The sequence below is a fragment of the Camelus dromedarius genome, chromosome 11, assembly GCF_036321535.1.
Source record: "Camelus dromedarius isolate mCamDro1 chromosome 11, mCamDro1.pat, whole genome shotgun sequence".
Lineage (NCBI taxonomy): Eukaryota > Metazoa > Chordata > Mammalia > Artiodactyla > Camelidae > Camelus > Camelus dromedarius.
The window spans coordinates 56748745-56767472 of record NC_087446.1 but is presented as its reverse complement, the minus strand read 5'-3'; the positions used below and the strand labels follow the sequence as shown (position 1 = coordinate 56767472).

General features: G+C 54.0%; 1 protein-coding gene and 1 long non-coding RNA gene across 3 annotated transcripts; one reads left to right on the top strand and one right to left on the bottom strand.

Moving 5' to 3' along the window:
• Window positions 1-53: 53 nt before the first annotated feature.
• On the top strand, window positions 54-3470 carry LOC116156328 (uncharacterized). 2 transcript variants are annotated; one of them, XR_010382932.1, is made up of 3 exons: window positions 57-198; window positions 1059-1287; window positions 2470-3470. It is a non-coding gene; the product is annotated as an uncharacterized LOC116156328 (long non-coding RNA). The 2 variants fall into 2 exon arrangements; XR_004140084.2 differs by lacking the exon at window positions 2470-3470 and having other exon boundaries at window positions 54-198; window positions 1059-2388.
• Window positions 3471-8090: 4620 nt separating this feature from the next.
• HOXC11 (homeobox C11) lies at window positions 8091-11748 on the bottom strand. The gene is made up of 2 exons (XM_031462392.2): window positions 11030-11748; window positions 8091-9763 (listed from the first exon to the last, which is right to left on the bottom strand). The coding sequence occupies exons 1-2, from the start codon at window positions 11709-11711 to the stop codon at window positions 9531-9533; spliced, it is 915 nt and encodes a 304-aa protein (XP_031318252.1). The 5' UTR covers window positions 11712-11748; the 3' UTR covers window positions 8091-9530.
• Window positions 11749-18728: the final 6980 nt, after the last annotated feature.

Genomic DNA, 18728 nt, shown 5'->3' with positions numbered 1-18728 from the left:
GGGCGACAGGGGCAAGAGGCGGGTGAAGGGGGATGGGGGGGTTCTAGGGAGAATGGGGTTTGTTTACCCGGGAACCAGCCTGTAACTCCTGGGGAGAGGAGGGCGGAGAGGGGGGAAGTGCGGGAGAGAGTGAGAGAGCGAGGCAACTCGGGGCTCAAAACAGTCAAATTCAAATTAAAAGGTCAAGACACGATTCAGGTACTTCTTCCCCTCTCCTCACCTCCCCTTTTCCTTGCTTTGGCCCCCGCCCCCCGCTTCTTCCCCTGGGATGGGAGTGGGGTGAGGAGTGGGGGAGGGCTCCAGCGGGCAGGGAAAGGGAGAGAAAAAGTTAAGGAATCCCAAACAGAACTAAAGTTTCTGTTCTCCTGCGTCTTCCTTCGTCGGGCTTGGCCCTTGGGGCTGGGAGCTCAGCTCGGGACCGCCCGTCATGGAAGCTGGTTGAATTGCAAGTTCCCTGTGTGGACTGACCGGGAATCTCCAGTGTCTGGGGCGGGCCAGGGAGGGGGTCAAGATGACTTCAGGGCTGCTTGGGAGAGGGAGGTTCCGAGAGGACTTAGGGGTCTCGGGAGGAGGAAGACGGCAATCAAAGGCACCGGCTCCCCGACCGGAGATTGCGGCCTGGGCCTGGCTGGATGGGCGGCTCCTGGGTTATCAACCCTGGGGCAGGAAGGCTTTGGCCTTGGAGTCGGTTCGGCTGCTTTGCTCCAGGCCCTTGTGGCCCTCGCTTTCCAGTTGACCTTGCCCCCGCGAAAACAGGGAATACTCCCAGAGAGAAAGAGGGAAACCTCGGGTCCTCTGGCAGTTTGGGGGAGTCACGTATCAACCGGGAAACCAGGACAACAGACGCAACAAAATCCCACCCGGAGAAAGGTCCTTTACAGAGCGAATGAGCTGGGGGCATTTTTGAGAGGAGAAGAGGGACCAGTCTATTTTCGTGGTTATTATTTTTTTAATAAAGGGAAGAGAGAACTAAGGGACAGGGTACGTTTCAAATAGTTCTTTCCGTTTCTTCATCGCCTTTCTCCCAAAGCGAACTAAACTCTCCACCCCTTCCTCAGGAAACGGAATCTGGAGAATAACTTGTCTTTCCGGTCGCCCCGCATTTTCTCCTGGACCGAGCCTTGGGTTTTGACTTTCCGAAGGGCCGGAGCCTGGCCAAGAAAGGACCCGAGCTCCGGTCGCCCTGGTGTGGAGTAAGGAGGCTGGATCGCTTCTAGGGAGGCCCAAGCCCGCGGCTGCTAGAAGGAGACTTCAGAAAGAAATCTGCCGAATTCTCTCATCCAGAGGGTGAGAGAGAAGGCGCAGGGGTACCTGAACCCCGGGAAAACTGGCAGAAAATGCGTAATATGTGACTTGCTGTCAGGGCCAGCCTGGGGAGATTTGAAATGGTTTTGTGTTTTCATTTGCAGGGGTTGCCGTGGGCTCGGCACAGGGGGTTGGGCCGGGCAAGGTTAGGCTGTTTAGGCCCCAGACGAGACTTGGGACAGCCTGGGCGGCAGTCAATCCAGGGAGCCATTTGCCCCACCGCCCACCCCGCGGGAAACTCGGAGACTTTATGGCCACTCTGTTTGTATTATCTGCATAAGTCTTTCCCCACCAGTTTGATCGAAACTGTTCGCTTTTACGAGGACCCAACGAAAATTCCCCGTCATATTTATCAGCCGGGGATAAAAATTTAGTATGGGAACTGATATTTCCTCATTTATGGGGCGATGAAATTAAAGACCAAAGCAATTGAGAATTATATGGCTTTGGGGGGTTCCCTCCCCTCTCTTTCACATCTCCTTTATTTTCCTGCCTAGTGTGCCTGTCCCTGGAGTTTGGCATCCCAGTCCTCTGCCCTTGCCCTGCATTTTGGGGTCTGCTGGGCCCTCTCCCCGACACCCAGGTGCTGCTTGGTCACCTCAGCTTTCCCTGGTCTTTCTCTTGGTGTTGGTAGCTGGGGGCCGGACAACAATCCCTGAGCCTCTGCCCAGGCCAGGCTGGAATCGGCTGGGGCTGGGGGCTGTGGAAGGTTTCGAAGAGTCTCGAAGGTGAAGGGTCTGAGCCCAGCCCAACCCGGGAAGGGGTGAGGGAGGTGGCAAAGTGTAGGAGACAAACTCCAGATAGCCTCTCAAAAACATCAAGCCCCACAGCTTAACCTGAGGAACCAGCGGGAGAGAAGCAGTCACTCGGCCTGGCAACCTGTCTCCCCCTCCCAGCCGACCCCCGTCCCAGACTCACTCCTTACCTCAGCCCTGGAAGGGACTGGAGTTGCTTTCAGAATCCTTGCCATTATTAATGGAAATAATCCCCCCAGGAGGAAGGAGCCTCCTGCCTCCACTCCCATCTCCTCACAAGAACGAATAGTGTTTAAAGTTGAAATAATTAAAAGTATGATAAACACGGCCTATTAATGAAAAAAGAAATCAAATTCATCAGCCTAAGTGGGACCCCCGGTGGGACAAATGTTTGCCTCTAATTACGCAGGATAAACGCAAACCCGGAGCTGTTAAACAAGAACCCGAAGACGCAGACTTGAATAATTTGTTGGGTTTTTGCAGACTTGGGATTCTGCCCCAGCGGAAGCGAAAGGAAGACATGAGGGTGAGGATGGGGAGAGGGGAGCATTCATGCGGGTCCGGTGTGATACAGTACAGTGGGATGTGGGTCCCAGCCCTGCCCCCTTGGGCTCCGTCTTTCCGGAGGCCACAAGCAAAGGCTGCTTCCATCCTATTGTCCGGGCCTGGCGTTCAAAGGCACTCAGGCTGCCACGGCCGTCAGGCCTGCCGCCTCTGCTGCCAGGCACCCACTGGCTCTGCCCCATAGGGCTAAAATCCTCAGGCCTGCACCTCTAGGGAACTGGTTTGGGGTCCAGGAGGAGTCTGTGTGACTAGAGTCACTCTGTTAAGCCATTTCCCCAACTTTCCGGGAGTGCCGAGTCTATGCCTGACTCCAGGGGCTCCCTCTTCTTGCCTCAACTTGAGGATGTGAGAATCCAGGGGTGTCAGGCCAGAGCAGGGCTCAGGCTGCACCTATATTTTGATGAATGCCCCAACTCCAAGAGCCCTGGCCCCCTGGACTCTTCTTCCCAGTACAGAGACCCTGGAAGAGCAGCAGGGATGGGGAACTGGGCCTCCTGCCACAGCCTGTAGGGCTGTGAGCAAGGGATAGGTGGAGGGTGCTCCTCACAGACTTTAAGATGGTCAGCGGGGTTCCAGAGGGGAGGCTGAGGACTGAGGGGCTAGGGGTCCCCACATGAAAACAGAAGAAGGAAAGCATCGTGCTCAACCAACAGAAAGGAACCTCGGCTGTTTTCCAGGCCCTAGCCCCTAAGGCGCCCCAGAGACACCCTGATTTCTCCAAGAAAAATTAGTGGAGTTTCCCCACGATGTTAAGAAAGTCATCTAGGAAATTCCAAAGATGAGAAGAGAAAAGGAAGCATGTCGCTTTGGGGTAAAATAATAAAATAAAATAATTATAGCAGCGTGTTTGCTGAAATCTCTTCATGTGAAATGGAAAACCAAATTATACCGGTGGTGAAAACTGCAGGTTTTTCCTTCTTGTTTTGGAGGCCCAGAAAAATCAATCTCTTCTCAAAACTTGAAGGAAGGATTTGCTTTTTTTCTTCCCTAACACCGGGGCCCTGCCCCCTGCTCGACTGGGAGCAGAGAAATCCCAGGCAAAAGGCAGAATGCGCAGAAACTCCCCAAACAGATTTTCAAACAGGTACAAGAAGAAAGTGGAAGGCCGAGGACGCTTGGAGGGGCCTCTGGTCTACTCCGGATCTTGCCGCCACCCTGGCGGCAGCCGGGCCATCAGAGTCACTCTCACATCTGGACATTGTACACATTTGCCCCCAGATGCTATGGAGGTTACCGCCTAGACGCGTGTCTGATTTGCGCTTAATTATATGTACAGGGCCAGAAATATTCACTTTTACCCCAAAATGTGCTCCCTTCGATCCCGGCATCCAGAGGTCTGATAGCCAGCACAACTGTTTTCTTGCCCTGCCGAAGCCAGTCAGTTATTTAACTTTGCCTCCTGAATTGAAACCAGACCACAAACACATCCAAGAGAAGCTTTGGGAGGAGGACGGGTGAGAGGATGTCTTGAGTGGGGGAGCTTTGCTCCCCGCTTTATGGTTTGCTCCCATGTTGCCCATTAGGTCGAGTTTCCAACCGGAGTCAAGGCTGTAGTTCGGCCGACCTCCTCCGGAGAAAAGACCGCTCCTCCCTTACCGGCTAAATTCCTTTTTGAAGATCTGTTTTCTCTTTTCTTCCTTTCTTTTTTCGTCTTCCTCCTTTCTCTTTATTTGCTTCTTTCTCTTTTTCTCTGCAATTCATTTGTTTCCTTCTCTTTTTCTGATTCTTAATGAATTGTCTCCCTTCCTTCCTTCTTTCTTTATTATACAATTTATTCTTTGCTCTTTTCTTTCCTCCTTAATGCTTTCCTTCCCCTTGACTTTCACCCCTAGCCTTTCTTGTTTTTCTTGGTTGCACTGGGCTCAGTGAGGGGAAGGGCAGCAGGCTCCATAGCCTCCCTCCCCAGCCCCGATGCTCAAGCTTGGAGTTGACCTTCTCCCGCTTTCAGCCCTAACTCGGCTCCTCACAAGGCGAAGTGTAGGGCTGTCAGCGGCTGGCGGCCAGGCCTCAGCAGTCGCCATTAGAGGGGAGGAAAAGCAGACAGTGGGGCACATCCTGACAGGCTCCGATGGCTCCCTGAAGCACCCGACTCCAGGGCTTAGGTATCCTCAAGTCCATCGTCCTGAACAAGCCTCATCCACCGGGCCTGTCTTTGGAAAATTTGCTCCATCTTTGTCCTGACTTCCAGAGCTGAACATTAAAACGGCCCCAGTTTGAGCCCCCCTGCCTTCCCAAGGCTGGAATTAGGGGAAATGAAGAAGTGGGGTTCTGTCAGTTCCAGGTTGAAGGCAGATCCGAAGGGTCACTTGCGGGCTTAGCAGCCCAAGGCCATGTCCCCGCACAGTCACCTTTGTTCTGAGAGCTCCTGAACTGCAGCCGGCCAGCCTTCCTTCTCCCTCATCCTACAACCACTGTAACCTCTGAGCAGGCATTTCTTGTCCTTTTGAATTCTGTCTTTCATCAAACCCTTTGTGGACTTTGCAGCAGGCAGGGATGCAGGGCTGTGTGTGCAGCAGACTCTCCTAACTTGGCGGTCTGAGTCAAGGTTATGGGTCTCCACTTTATGCAGTGGGCTGAGGGTGTATGCGGGGGGGGGGGGGGGTGCGCGCGCGCGCGCCTGTGCGCACGCGCGTGTGTGAAAGAGAGAGGGAAGAAGGGAGAGAGAGAGAAAACTATGTCTACAGGAGAACAAAAGGATGCAACAGGGAAGATGTGGTCTTGCTGACACTTTAAACTTTGGGGGTCTGTAAGGGTGTGTCTCAACAGCAGGGTGGCCAGGACTTTCCTAGTAGTCCCCAAAGCTGAGTCCAAGGCGGGACTCAGGAAGGACTAATCCTAACCTTTAAGCCTTGTTTTGCCTTAGGCAGAGATGCAGCTCCAGACACCCCACACCCCAAACCGGGGCCCCAGATCCGGTCTCTCCCCAGCCTCCCAAAGGTCCTGAGATTTCATTCCATGGCAAGACCAAAACTTTTTTTAAAAAAGTTTTTTAAAAAGGGGGGAGGAATCTTGTAAAACTTTTATGCCAAACAAAGTTATAAAAACTTCCCAGGCGTTGCCTTTTCCAGAGGTTTATATGAATAATAAAGAGTGCAGTCGCGTGCACACAGTTCTGGCGGGCTCTGAGCTGGGAGGGTTCAGCAAACAGCATTATCCAGCCCTGGGGCACCAGGAAACCCCAGGGGCTGCCCCCTTGAGGGAATATTGGCCCAGAAACGAATTGCCCTACAGATTCCGGAGAGGGGCGGGGAGAGGGAAGGGGTGGTGCCCTTGACTTCCTTGAAGTTCAAAGTTCTTCTTTGCCGTAGTAAGAAAAACCCTCTCTGCCTTCAACCCACTCGAGAAATTGGCCCCAGATAGTTTTTCCTCCTTTAGTGGCTGCATGTATCCCCAACTCCATTCACCATTCAGACAACTAGTCTGCAACTTTCTTGCCTCCCCAAAGCAGGGCACCCCATCCACCCCATCTGAGACACCTAGAATCTGTGGGCTTTCTCTTAGAGGAGCTTGGTGGGGCTTTGGGAACCTTCCAAGGCGCCCTTGCATCACCATCTCCCAGCAACCTGGGGGTCTGAGTGACAAAGAAACCCCAAACCCAAGGCTGGCTCCAACCAACTTCTCCTTTCAAGTCCCACAGGGTCCCCCTGCACCCCCAAAGCCCACAGTGGGAGGGGGAGGGGCCCAGAGTGCTCTTTCAGCCGACACCACTTAATACCCTTGTAAACTCCCACGTGCGCTATAAACTTGGATTTTTACAACCAACATTCCTCCTTAGCTCCGGGAAACTTTGAACTCGGCCTCGGGTTTATTTACTTGGGGTGGGGGTGGAGGGGATGGGGGGCTGGGAGCTAAGAAAGGCTGGAGGAGAAGAAGGGGGAAATGTGGGCAAGGGGGTAATGGAGTGGGGGTCTGGGGTGTGTTGGGGGAGCCAAGACTGTCCACTGCGGGTTTGTTTACTATTTAGGGCGGAAGCGTTTTCTAACACAGGCCAGACTGGGTCGTTAAGGGCAAAATGAAACTGGGTTTAGAGGCGCGGGGGGCGCTTTATGGCGGCGTCTAGACGAGGCTCTTTTGTTCCCTGGCAGCGCCAGGGCTGGAGGGGATTACCCGAAGAGGTTGGGCCCAGAGTGCCCCTGGCAAGTGGGGGTTGGACATCCCGGGGGCCCAAAGGTGGGTTTGTTTGGGGGACAGAGACCTCTTTTTTCTAATTTTTAGAAGGTCGCCAAGGACTGGCAGGTTCCTGGACCTGGGCCATAGATGCTTTTGTTTTTCTTTCACTATGACACCACCCCCTCTTCCTTCAGAAACCCCTTCTAGATCTGGGAATCTTTTCTGGGCTGCACATTGCAGGGAAGGTGGTAGCTTTGGCTTTTAAATATTTTTCTCCAAAATCAGGGGCCATTTGAAGATTAATATTTTGCTTTATAAACAGATTCTTTATATTCTTTATATACAGATTCATTCTGTATAGTTATCTCCATCCCATCTTATTTGGAAACACGTCCAGCAGGCTAATATTCCTTCTTATGACTGGATGAGTGGATAAACATCATACCTAGAGAAGCCTCTTGTACCCGTGCACAAGCACACACATGCAGACACACAGGATCCTCAGTTGCATTCCTGCTGACACGCACTAAACACTGCCAGTGGTTACACATGTCAGAGGACACAAACCCTAGATGTGCATATGGTCAATTTTACTCCATACTACAGGCAACAGTGTACAAATAATATTTCTTTTCATGTGCACCCATAGGCATCCGACTTAAATATTTGTGTGTGGGCACACGAGGGAATTGTGGGGCTGCATATACACCCCAGTATGCAGATTTTGTCTCAAGACCCACATTTACAAATGACAGAATCAGACACCAAAAATGCAGTGACCCCTCTCAACAAAAACGACGGAACCTAGACGCAATAGCCCAGAGTCATGGTGCTTTTTCTTTCATTCAACAGAATTGTATTGACAAAAACATTTTCTTTGAATTACAGAGAAGAGTTCCAAAGAGAGGGGAAAGATGAGAGAATTGGTTCTAAATCTCTGCCCCCAAATAACGAATTTGGAACAGAGACCTTCAGAGTGCCCTCACGAACGCACTGAAAGGACTGTGGTTATCTTTACACAGAAGAAACATGCATCGAACACAGACGGGTGTGGCGACGGTCCTCAAGGGTCACCTCCTCCCCCATTGCCCCACCCCAAGCCAATCTCCTACCAAACAAATCTCTGGGGCTTTCTACCCCAAGAGACCAATGTATAAACATCAGGGTGGCCCCAGCCTAGGGTCTTGTTGTGTCTGGAGGAGCCTGGCCATTTGTGCTAGAGGGGAAGGGGCCCAGCCCCACCTTCCCACCCTCAGGGGCCGAGTGGTAAGGAAAGGGAGGGGCCTGGTTTCTCCCCCTCTCCCTTCTCTCTCTCAAAACTCTATATAAAAATTCCAATACAGTCTTCTCATAGAGAAAAAAAAAAAAAGCCCTACCCTCAACCTTACACATTTAACTGCGACAGACGGAGACATCTGGCGGGAGGGCGATGGAGCCAAGAAAATTCCTATAAATTTAAATTCGATGATGGTTACAATTAACTCCGCAACAAACGTGTGCTTAAACGGAAAGCGTTGCAGGGCTTTTGGACACAGCTCGAGCTGCATGTGAGAAAGGAGAGCTTTGAGAGCAGTGTGGAATGGCCTCAGCTTGAGAGCAGGAGGAAGGACTGCCACACTGGCCCCTGCCATGGGAGAGGGGGTGCAGGCCCACCAGCTCTGGCCTACCTCACCTTCACATGCCCTCTTCATCGGCTGGGCTCTGCCCTCCTGCCTCCTCCTCTGCCTCAGGAGCATTGAGGGTTTTAAGAGGAGAGGGGCTAATAAAAGGGTCAAATAAAATCATAATATTGAACAGGATGAAATATCTTTATTTGCCACCAGAAAAAAAATTCACAGCAATCCCTCTGGGACGGGAGCAGGGTGGGGATTGCACACGTACTACACACGCACTCACGCACATGGAGATGGGTGATTCGCATCTCATTCCAGGCGAGTCCTCCCCACATCCCCTTAGGGTAGAAAGAAACGCGTGTGAAATTTATTTACAAAAATTCAGACCCCAGCATGGGGGAGGCACCCAATACCATCTCCTTAGTGCCTCTTCCACCCCAATCTTTTTTTTTCCTTAAAAAAAAAAAGGAGGTAACAACTGCATAGACTATAGCTATAAATCCATGGAGTGGGGCACGGCTTGGAAAAAGGTTAGGAAACCTCAATGCACCAGTTAAGAAATTTCAAAGGAGGGCTCTACACGTTCAAGGGGAGAACGACTAGGCTCGGGCGGGGCCTGGGCGCAGACGGAGGTAGGACACGGACTTTGCACACCTAACACCAGGTCGAAGGTACAGAAATTTCACAGCAAGGCGGGATCACATTTAGCTGCCCCCTAGCAGTGGGGCGAGGTGGGGTGGGGGCGGGGAGCCCGGGAAGTCTCCCCTCGCAGACACGGTGTCCTAGATCTTCTCACTTGGGCAAGGGAAGGCTTTTAGTTCAAGGATTGCTTGGCTCAGGCGCCCACTACTCTCGCCCCTCCCCCACCCAATCGGAGCAGCAAGACATTGTCGCGAGGTGTGTTTTCTTTTAAATAGAGTCTTGGCCTCGGCGCCAACGGTGTCCACTCGCCGTGGGTCACTTTCCTTCACCCCCCTTTTCAGGCCCGGTCCCTGTCCCTCATTGAGTCAGACCAAGGTGAAGGAGGTTCCGGAAAGAAGTGCGGGCAACGGCAGTGGGGCCAGCCCTGGCCACAGTCCAGTTTTCCACCCGCGGGAAGAAGGCGAGTTAGAAAATAAAAAATAAAAATAAAATAAAATAATTTCCCCCTCTTCCCCCTCCCCCAAAAGGGCCCGGTCTGCGGTTACAGCAGAGGATTTCCCGAGAAATACTGCAGCCGGTCTCTGCTTAGTTTTTTTTCTTTCATCCTTCTGTTCTGAAACCAAATTTTCACTTGTCGGTCCGTCAGGTTCAGCATCCGGGACAGCTGCAGCCGCTTCTCTTTGTTGATATACACGTTGAAGAAAAACTCTCGCTCCAGTTCCCGGATCTGGAATTTCGAATAAGGGCAGCGCTTCTTGCGGGTGCGGGGGGCGTCTGGAGGGGAGGGGAGGGGGCAAGTGCGAGGAGAGGGGGAGAGAGACACGTGAGACCCGAGCGACCCCAGCCCGCTGAGCGCTCGGCGGCCCCTCTCCCTGCCCCACCGCCGGGCAGCCCTCCCGCCAGGCCGGCCGGCTCTCCTCCCGCGGACGCAGCGGCGGGCCGAGCCGCGACCCCCTGCCGGGGCTAGCTCGTCCTCCGTCCCTGGCCACCGCGGGACCCGTGCCCCTCCCCTCCGGCGAGGGCCGGAGCTGACGGAGCCTGGGGGACGAGGAAGCTAGCCGGGGCCAAGTGCGCCCCGGTGCGCTCCCCCAGCCTGCTCAGCCGCGCTCCCCTGCCCCTTCCTACGCTGCCCTCCTTGTGGCTCTGAAAACCCAGCACCCCCCTCACCCAGAAATCTGGGGGAACCGCGGAGAACAGGCGCGAAGAAGTGAGATCCGGCGAGAGTCGTGGGCAGGCGGGGAGGAAGCGAGCGAGCAGGCACCAAAGACACCCGAGAGCCGCTTCCGGGGGCCCTGACGCCCCGGGACGCCCGGCGGGCCGCGCCTTCCCCGCGGCCGGGCTAGGCCGGCGCGGAGGCCGAGGGCCGCAGAGGAGCGCTGAGACCCAGGCCTGGAGCATAGTGGACCCCTGAGCCGCCTCGCCCCCACTCCCCTGTCGCCCCTGACCCCGGGTTACTCCGGGTTCTGCTCAAGGACCCGCGAACACAGAGTTTGAACATTTCAAAAATAGTTTTTAAAAGAAGCAGAGCAGTGCTGGTTGGCCTCCTCGATCTCAGGTTCTGCTCCATTGCCTCTCTCCCCCACCACTCCCCCTCTCTGAGTTTCTCCCGGTCTTTCCCTTGCCCTCCCCTTTCTCCCCCTCCACCCCTCCCCTCCCTCCCACCCCCCGGCAGCCCGGCTCCCCATCCTTCCTTAAATGCTCCTCTAAGTTCACGATCAAAGTTAATATCACCCGCTATGGTGGCGCTTTTAAAAATTTCACAGACCGAGGGAGATAACGGGGAGGGGGTTCACCCGGCTTTTCCAAAGAGCCCTTTTCCCTCCCTCCCCACCCCTTCTCCATCGTAAAAAGTCGAGTCGTTGGGAGAGAGGGCTTTGTAGGTTATAATAAAATCCTTTGAATGCTTATAAAACTCCACATAAAATCGGACTGACCCAAAACACGAGGCCGTCCCCGCTCCCCTCGCCTCCCCCCTACTCTCGCCCTCCCTCTCTGGCTCCCTCCCTCCTGTCCGCATGTTTCCCGGCCGCTGCTACCTACTGGGGGCGGCTCCCTTGGCCGGCTCCTTGGCCACCGAGTGGGCTGAACCGGACGAGCTGGGATTCGTGTTTTCCTCCTCGGCCTCGGCCTCGGCCCCCGCCTCAGCCCGGGACGCCAGCCCCGAGGCCGGGGGCGCCTCGGGCTCCCCCTTGGCCTCACCCTTGCCTGGGCAGGGGGGCTCGGCAGGCGCGTCGCCGCCACCGCAGTAGGCGTTGTCGAAGAAACGGTCGAAGGCTTGAGGCAGGACGCTGTTCTTGTTGACTGAGGAGTAGAAGCCGGCGGGGGCTGCGTGCGGGGCGCTGGGGTGGTGGTGGCCGCCGTAGGACCCTTCGTTTTTCATGAGGATCTCGGTTACGGTGGAAGGAGGCAGGCACTCCCGATGCATAAGCTCGTCGGCCGCCGCATAGCAGGAGGAGTAGCTGTTCCGGTGGTGCCACTTGCCGGAGGGCTCCAGGCCGTAGGAGACCTCCCGGACCGGGGGCACTTGGGTCGGGTAGGGATAGGAGATCTGACGAGAGGGGGCCTGGGGGAGGAAGGAGGAGACCGTGGAGAACTCGGGCACGTAGTAAGTGCAACTGGGCAGATAGAGGTTGGAGGCGCAGCTCCCTCGCTCGCCGAAATCAGCGCCCCTCTCCTTGCGCGACGGCGAGCAGAAGTTGCCCAGGTTGACCGAGTTAAACATCGTTCTCTTCTCCTGCCGGCTCCAGATGGAGGTTTTGGACCTGGTCTAGCGAGGGGGGAAAATTTGGGAAGGCGAGATGACGCGTTATCCGTCTTAGTCTCTCTCCCCGAGCACGTGATCCAAAGTAGATATTGTCATATATCAGTTCGGAGCACTTCGCAGACGTAGGAGGGGTTCTCTCTTAGGTAAGATGGGGACGTTCAGGCGATTGGTTTGCAAACACCGCAGAAACATTATGAAAATCAATTGCAGATTTGTATTCGTTTTTCTCTCGACACTCCCCTCCTCTCCATTCCACAGAGTGAGCAAAGGAGGAGAGAGAGGGTTGGGGTGGGGTGGGCGGTGGGATGGGCGGGGGCGGCGGCTGGGAGGGGGTAATTGTATTTTTTTCTAGCTGCTGCTCTTTTTTTTTCTCCCTAGGGTTGGGAGAAGGAGGAGGGTTCTCACGTATGGGGGGGGGACTTGCCTCCTCCCCGTGATCAGCCCAAGACTGGAGTGGGGATGAGGACCTCTTTCCCCACTGCTTGATTCCGCCACAGATGTGAATCCTTTTCCCCAACTCTCAGGGACTCTTACCCCATCTACCCGAAGAGGGCCAGCGCCTGTTTACAAGAGTTTGAAGAAGTCGATTCTTTTCCCGGCCAGGGCTGGGTATCAAGACTCCCTTTCCCCTTTGGAGAGACTCCCAGGAAGAGTATCTGAAGTTTCCCAAAGGTGAGGCGGCCCAGCAGTAAGCCAGTGTCCCAACTTTGTCTGGTTTGCTGTGCTGCCGGCGGCTGGGGACTCAGATTAGTCATAAACAGTGGTAAGCAGTGAGCCAGCCGCCCAGCCGGTGCCTGGCGAAGTCTGGGAAAAACCTTCTCTAATGTTGTGTTAAATATTTAGTATGAGAGAGTGGCCCTGGGTGAATATTTCATGCCTGCCTTTATTGTCAATCAATGTGCAGAAAGCTACATCCACTGTGGATTTTTAAATCTCAAACCCCGGAGAACAAGGTTGGAATGAGAGCCCTGTATCTTCTCTTTCTGGGGCCCTTTGGGTTGGGGGTTCAGCCTCAGCTTGTGCGTTGCAAAGAAGCCTAGTGTCGGGGTTTAGGAAAGATACGGTGGAGGGACTGGGTTTGGGGCTCATATACTTGAGTGATTTAGGGGCTCTGAGGTGGACAGTGGGGCTGGGTACAGGTTTCTGGGATAGACCAGCAGGGCAGTGGAAGGGAGCTGAGGACCCTGGGCTGGCAGTGCAGCACCAGGGGCCACTCCTTAGTGGAAACCCCCAGCCCCACTCCCCCGCTCCCCAGGGCTGCAGCCAGGCCTTGGTGCCTCTTTCCTGTTTCTCAGCCCTGCCTTTCCCTCCTCCACATCTGCCAGCTTCCTGGATGGCTATGACCCAAGGATGGACTCAGTGATTCTGCCCTCCCTGGCCTCCCATCCCTCTGGGCACCACAGGACACAACTGGGCAGCTGAAAATCACTTTATTGAAAGGTTCTGGACTGGGTACCAGAGCAACTGCCCATGAGCAAAAAGCAATTTTGCATCCAAGGAGGAGCTGTGACGGCACAATCTGTTCTGTTCGGGTCCGCAGCGGGGAAGAGCTGAAACCCCCAAAGACTCAGCTCCTTTCGCTCATAGGAAAAGCCAGAAATGGCTCAAACCCTCTTTTCACCCCTAACTCTTGGTTAAAATTTGTGTCCACTTTAAAAATATTATTTGTCTTTAATTTTCCTTGCTGAACTTGTTGAAATACTAAGGCCCCAACACCAGATGGGGAATACACAAAAAATGGTATCTTGTCCCCATGTACAAAGCCCCCCAATCATTCTTTCTCAATCCTCCCCCCTCCTCAGATTTGCTTTAGAGCAAAACCTGGGGTGGAGCCGCCTTGGCCAGGGGTTCCCTTCTTGGGTGGCTCTGGAATACCCAGGGATAGGCCTCCAGCACCCCTCCACCCATTCGTTGCTGGGCAATGCTTCCTCAAGCCCTCCTTTAGTTCTGGCCAGACTTTAACTAAGGGCAAAGAGGAACTAGACTGGGGCTTTGCTAAAGAGTGGGCTGCAAAAAAAAAAAAAAATCTGTTGCTTTTCCTCTTTCCTCTACCCCTTTTTATAGGGTAAGCTGGGGCCAGCGTTTTTAATTATAATGATGGGGAACTATGGACTATGGCTTTTATGGGGTTCATGCTCTTCTCATTAAACTTGAGTTTATTGGAGGCAAAATGCTCCCCAAACAGTGCTAGGAACCGACAAGAGGGAGGTAAGAGGTACCCCTATCCCTTGCAGAGGTAAGGATGAGGACTCAGAGTCTCAGCTCTGGCTTTCACCACTTCCCCCCAGGGCCCTGCTTCCTCCTCCACCCTGGGATCAGGGGCTTCATGGGGCCCAAGGCAAATTCTGCACCGCCAGGACCGACAGTGGGGAGGGGGTGCGCTTCCTGCAAGGAGACAGCTGTGGGCCTGAGCACTTGAATTTGACCACCAAAGTTTATTCCAGGGCCACCATAAAAGTGAGCCAGGCGGCTGCAAGGAGCTGCTGGCGGCTCTATTTCCTCGAAACAAAAAAGAAAGGCAAGAAAGAATGTCCAAGGAGTCAATGTTCAGGAAACTTGAGGGTCTCCCAATAAAAGCTTCTGAACATGAATATTCTTCCCTCTAAAAGTAAAGCACAGAGTTCAAATTTCTTTCTTTCTTTCTTTCTAGTTTTGGTCTGACTTTTAATTTTTTCAATAACTTAAAAAAATATCCCAGCAACTGGAGCTTGCTTTTGAGGTCAGTCAGGCATTGATGGGCAAAAATGCCCACAGTGTGGGGGTGTGGGCGAGCAGCCTGGTGTCCAGGTCACTTTGAGGCAAAGACTGAGCTGCCTGCCTCAGCCTGCACCCCTGGACATCACAGCTTCCCCTGACATGAGACCCCAAAGTGGTTCACAAACCGGTTCCCAAGAGCCTCGGCAAGCCCCATTCCATGGAGCAGAGGCCATTTTTCCTTCTTATCTCATGGGTGCCTATCACCTGTCAGCCCTCCATCTACTGAAGTTCCAGCTTTTACCTAAAACCCTCCTTGGCAGGGCCATACTGCCAGCCCCACCGGCTCTGGATGGCCTCAGTCAGCTGCCTGACTGCCGGCTAGTAGGCAGCTGCGGTCTGGGTAGCTGCCCCGGTACTCTGGCCAGGGCCCTGACAGTCTCCAGCACCCTTCCCATCCACACACAGACACCAGAGGCGGCTTCAGAAGGGGGCAGCATCTCCTGACCCCAGCACAACACCCCCCACCCAGTACTGGGGTCCCGGGCAGCTTGTCAATCTCCTGCTGCTGCTCTGGAGAGAGCGGATTGTGGTGGGGAAAAGGATCCACCCCACAGACTATGAACTGGGAGGAAAATCCAGGCTGGAGAAAGGGGACCCTTAGAGCTCTGGTCTGTAAGTTCAGTCCCGTGTGGAGTCAATAAAAAAGATAAGCAAACAGAGCATGGACTCCCTCAGCGGTTCCCAGGTTAGGCTGGTAAGGATTGTACATTTTTACACAAATCTCTTTCCCTTGGAGCAATATACCACTATATTTAATAATTCCTTTAATGTGCTTGGGGATTTTCAGGCCAATGGTTTGTCCTGCATCCCAGGACACCTCCCACCCCCAGCCAGGGAATTAGAAGGGAATGGGACTGCCATTTCTCGCCCTGTCTTTTCTCAGCCCTAGCCACTGCCCTAAGCCTATGGCCCCAAGTCAGACCACCTAAGGGGACACTGCTCCAAGGCTCCTCGGGCCCCTGGACAGGAGAAGGGGAGGGAGAAGGACAACCCCTCCGCCCCCTGCAACCCCACCCTCCTTCCTCCGAGGAGGGATTGTCCCAGGAGGCTAGCAATGCGACCCCATTTCTCCCCATAAAAGTCTCATTTTATGAGCCAGTTTCACTGGCCCCCTCACCAAATGTTCTAAAATGAAGGAAATGTCTTAAAAGCAGTCTGGAAATGGAGCCGCTACCATTGAACCTTGATTTCCAAACCCAGTTGCAGCAGCACAGAAAAATGCCTTTTCTGGGCAGGACTGCCCTGCTGGGCCACCCGGATCTCCAACCTCGCCGCCCAGTGGAGGCCGGGTTGGCCAGAGCCGCCATTCCCTGGCTTTAGCGCCTACTTAGGCTCCGACCCAGTCCTCCCAGATCAAAGTAAGCTCGCGGCATTTTTATGAGATCAACTTCAGTGGCTCTTTACTTGTAATCAGACGCCTGGGTTGAAAATGCAAAAGGGAACAGCCCATCAATCCAAAAAGGAAAAGAAGAGAGAGACAGAGAGACAGAGAGAGAGAGAGAGAGGCAGGCGTGGAGTGAAAAAATTCAGGTGACACAGGGCAAGAGGATTCTGGTCACTCACAAAAAAGACCATTTGCCTGCAGCAAGAATGGTTTGTGGGTCCATCCCAGCCTCCAGGCCCTGCCATCTGCCTGCACATTTCTCCCTGATTTCGAGGATCCAGAAAGCCTGACTCGCCAGTGTTGCAAAAGCTTCCACAGTGTGGACCTGCCGTGTGGGGCGAGTGTGGCCGCCTGCAGTCCCTTGCCCCAGTGGGGAAGTCGCCTTCAGCTCCTGATTTAAAAGTCTCTCCCATTTTGCTGCTCTCCTCTCTGCGGTCTCCGTGGTTCTCCCGTCACTACAGCCAGAAGTTGAGTTACAGGAAGATTCGCCAGAGATTTATCGCCTGGCCCCAAACTTGGAGAGCCTCGTTGTCATAAACAGACGTCTATTGTCTAGACGTTTATCTCCGGGTATGGATCGTGCATTATTGAGGCTCAGGAGACATGGGCCTGGCTCTGTGGGGAGTGTGTGCTGCTGAGCGCTTGCCCCCTGGCCCCCAGGGGTTTCTGTGGGTAGGTTTAGAAGGAGGTACAGATTTGTGCCTGCTCTTAGAGCTGGGCAGGTACACCTGAGTGTCTGAGGGTGGGGTCCCAAGATGGGGAAGGTCTCTCTGTGCCTGAGAACATTCTGGTGCATGTATTTGTATGTGGGGTGAGAATTTGTCATGGTAGGCTTTGTTTCTGGGGCATTTTAAGTGTTCCTGTCTGGGCTCTTGCGGGTTTTATTAACCTGCATCCGCTTGGCCTGTTTATGTCCCTTCGAAGCAGATCATCTGGTGTTTTCCAATATTGGACCCATTGTGTGTGTGTTTGGCTTCTCTGAGGAAATGGGTTTGGGTCATACCTTTCTAGTTTTGCCCTCTCAGATTCCTCCACTCACCCTAAATCAAACCTCAGCCTGTCTTCGCCACAGCATCTGGCCCTGCTCCACTCCCTGCAAGTCCCTAAATCTCCCAAGTGGTTACCAATTTTCTGTCACAGACACAAAACACATTTTTGCAGGGTGAAATCTGACTATCTCTATCTTTTCCACACTAGGGGGAAATGTCCCAGCTAGTAAACTCCCTCCCTTCCTGGGGCTCCCCTTCCTAGGATTGAGCGGGGGACATCAGAAAGGGCTTCCCTAGTCCATTCTGACCTTTAAAAATACTCTCCACAGAACTCCAAAGAATGCCAGAGAGGGCCTGCCGCTCCCTCTCTGGGGCTTCCTGGCAGCAAATGTCCTCACCCTGGCCACCACCTCAGCCCCTGGAGCCCAGGCAGTAGGATGTCTGCCCAGATTAAGTGTCTGTGGGAGAGACACTTATCACCTTAGATCTCAGGGTCAGAGGCTATTTTTGAAAGCCAGGATCATTTAACACCAGCAGAAATAATCAAATCCTCCCCCTTTGTTTTTCATTATCAGCACACAGGGTGGGAGGGCTCCAGGCACGGAGGCCTGAGAGCTCCCTGACCACCCCCACTGCTCCTGGCTGCTCCTACCAGGGCCCCAGGCCCCACTTCAGGTCCCAGAGAGCCCTTAGGCACCTTCAACCAGGTAGGTCAAGTGGGAGGGGACTGATCCAGTTGAGAAGGGTGGAGGTGACAACCCATTAGCAGTTTGTGGAGCATCAGATTTAACTAGAAGCCCCCATCAGTGCTTTCTGAGCATCCTTCCCTTCCCATTAGAATTCACACTTAAAAAGCGGTGATTAGGCCTAAAAAGGGTTCCGTGGAAGCAAAGCAGGCAGAAAACAAGCTGTGAGGTCTTGGAAGAGATGAGCTCTTTTTAGACACCCCCATGCCACATTCATATTCCCTGCTCCCCCAACCCCTTCTCTCTCCTAGTGCTACCCTGGTACCCTGGAGGGAAAGGATCAAGGGTTCCACTTCAGGCTCCTTTCTCCCGCCGCCTTCGGCTGGCTGAGTCCGCCCGCTGCCCGCAGCCCGCAGGCCGGGCCGCCGCCGCCGCTCCGGAACTCCTCTTCCCTCTGGCGGGCCGGCTGCGGCGCCGCCTTACTCAGTCTGTCTCTCCCTGCCTCCTTCCATTCCTGCCTTTCCCCCACCTCTCAGACCAACAAATATCTAATAAACTTGTTTCTCCGCACCCAAGGCCTAGGCTGAGCCGTCTCAAGGCTCGGAGATCCCAGCCGCGGTACCGGATCCTAGCGCGGGGCGCTTGTCTCCTGATCCCCGGGCTGCAGCCTCCTTCTTTGCTAGTCGCCGGGTTCAGACGCTTCTCTCTCGCTTTCCCGCTTCTCCCCCTTTCTTTCTACCTTTGTATTTGAGAAATAAATAAATCCAAGTCTCCTACCTCATCAGCCCTCCCCTACTCGTGCTGCCTGACTTCCCCTCCTCCTTACCGAGTGTACGCCTGGTTTTCGTAGGAAATCTTAATTGTCAGACATCTAAGCTGTAAATGAACTTTTCTTTGTGACGGCTAATTTTCTCTCCAGTTCTTACGTCCTGCTCCGCTTGGTGGTGGAATGAAATGGATTTAGAAGGCTGCTGTATTTGAGAGGGGGTAGTGGAGAGACAGAGCCCAGAGTTACAGACAGTGGCGAGAGATACCAAAGACAGAGATACCGAGAGAAAAAGAGGCGTTGGGGTGGGGAAAGGAGGGAGAGTGGGAGGGAGGGAGGGGGAGGGAGGGGGCCCCAGCTGGCGGGAGCAGAGCCAGAGAGAGAGAAAAGGAG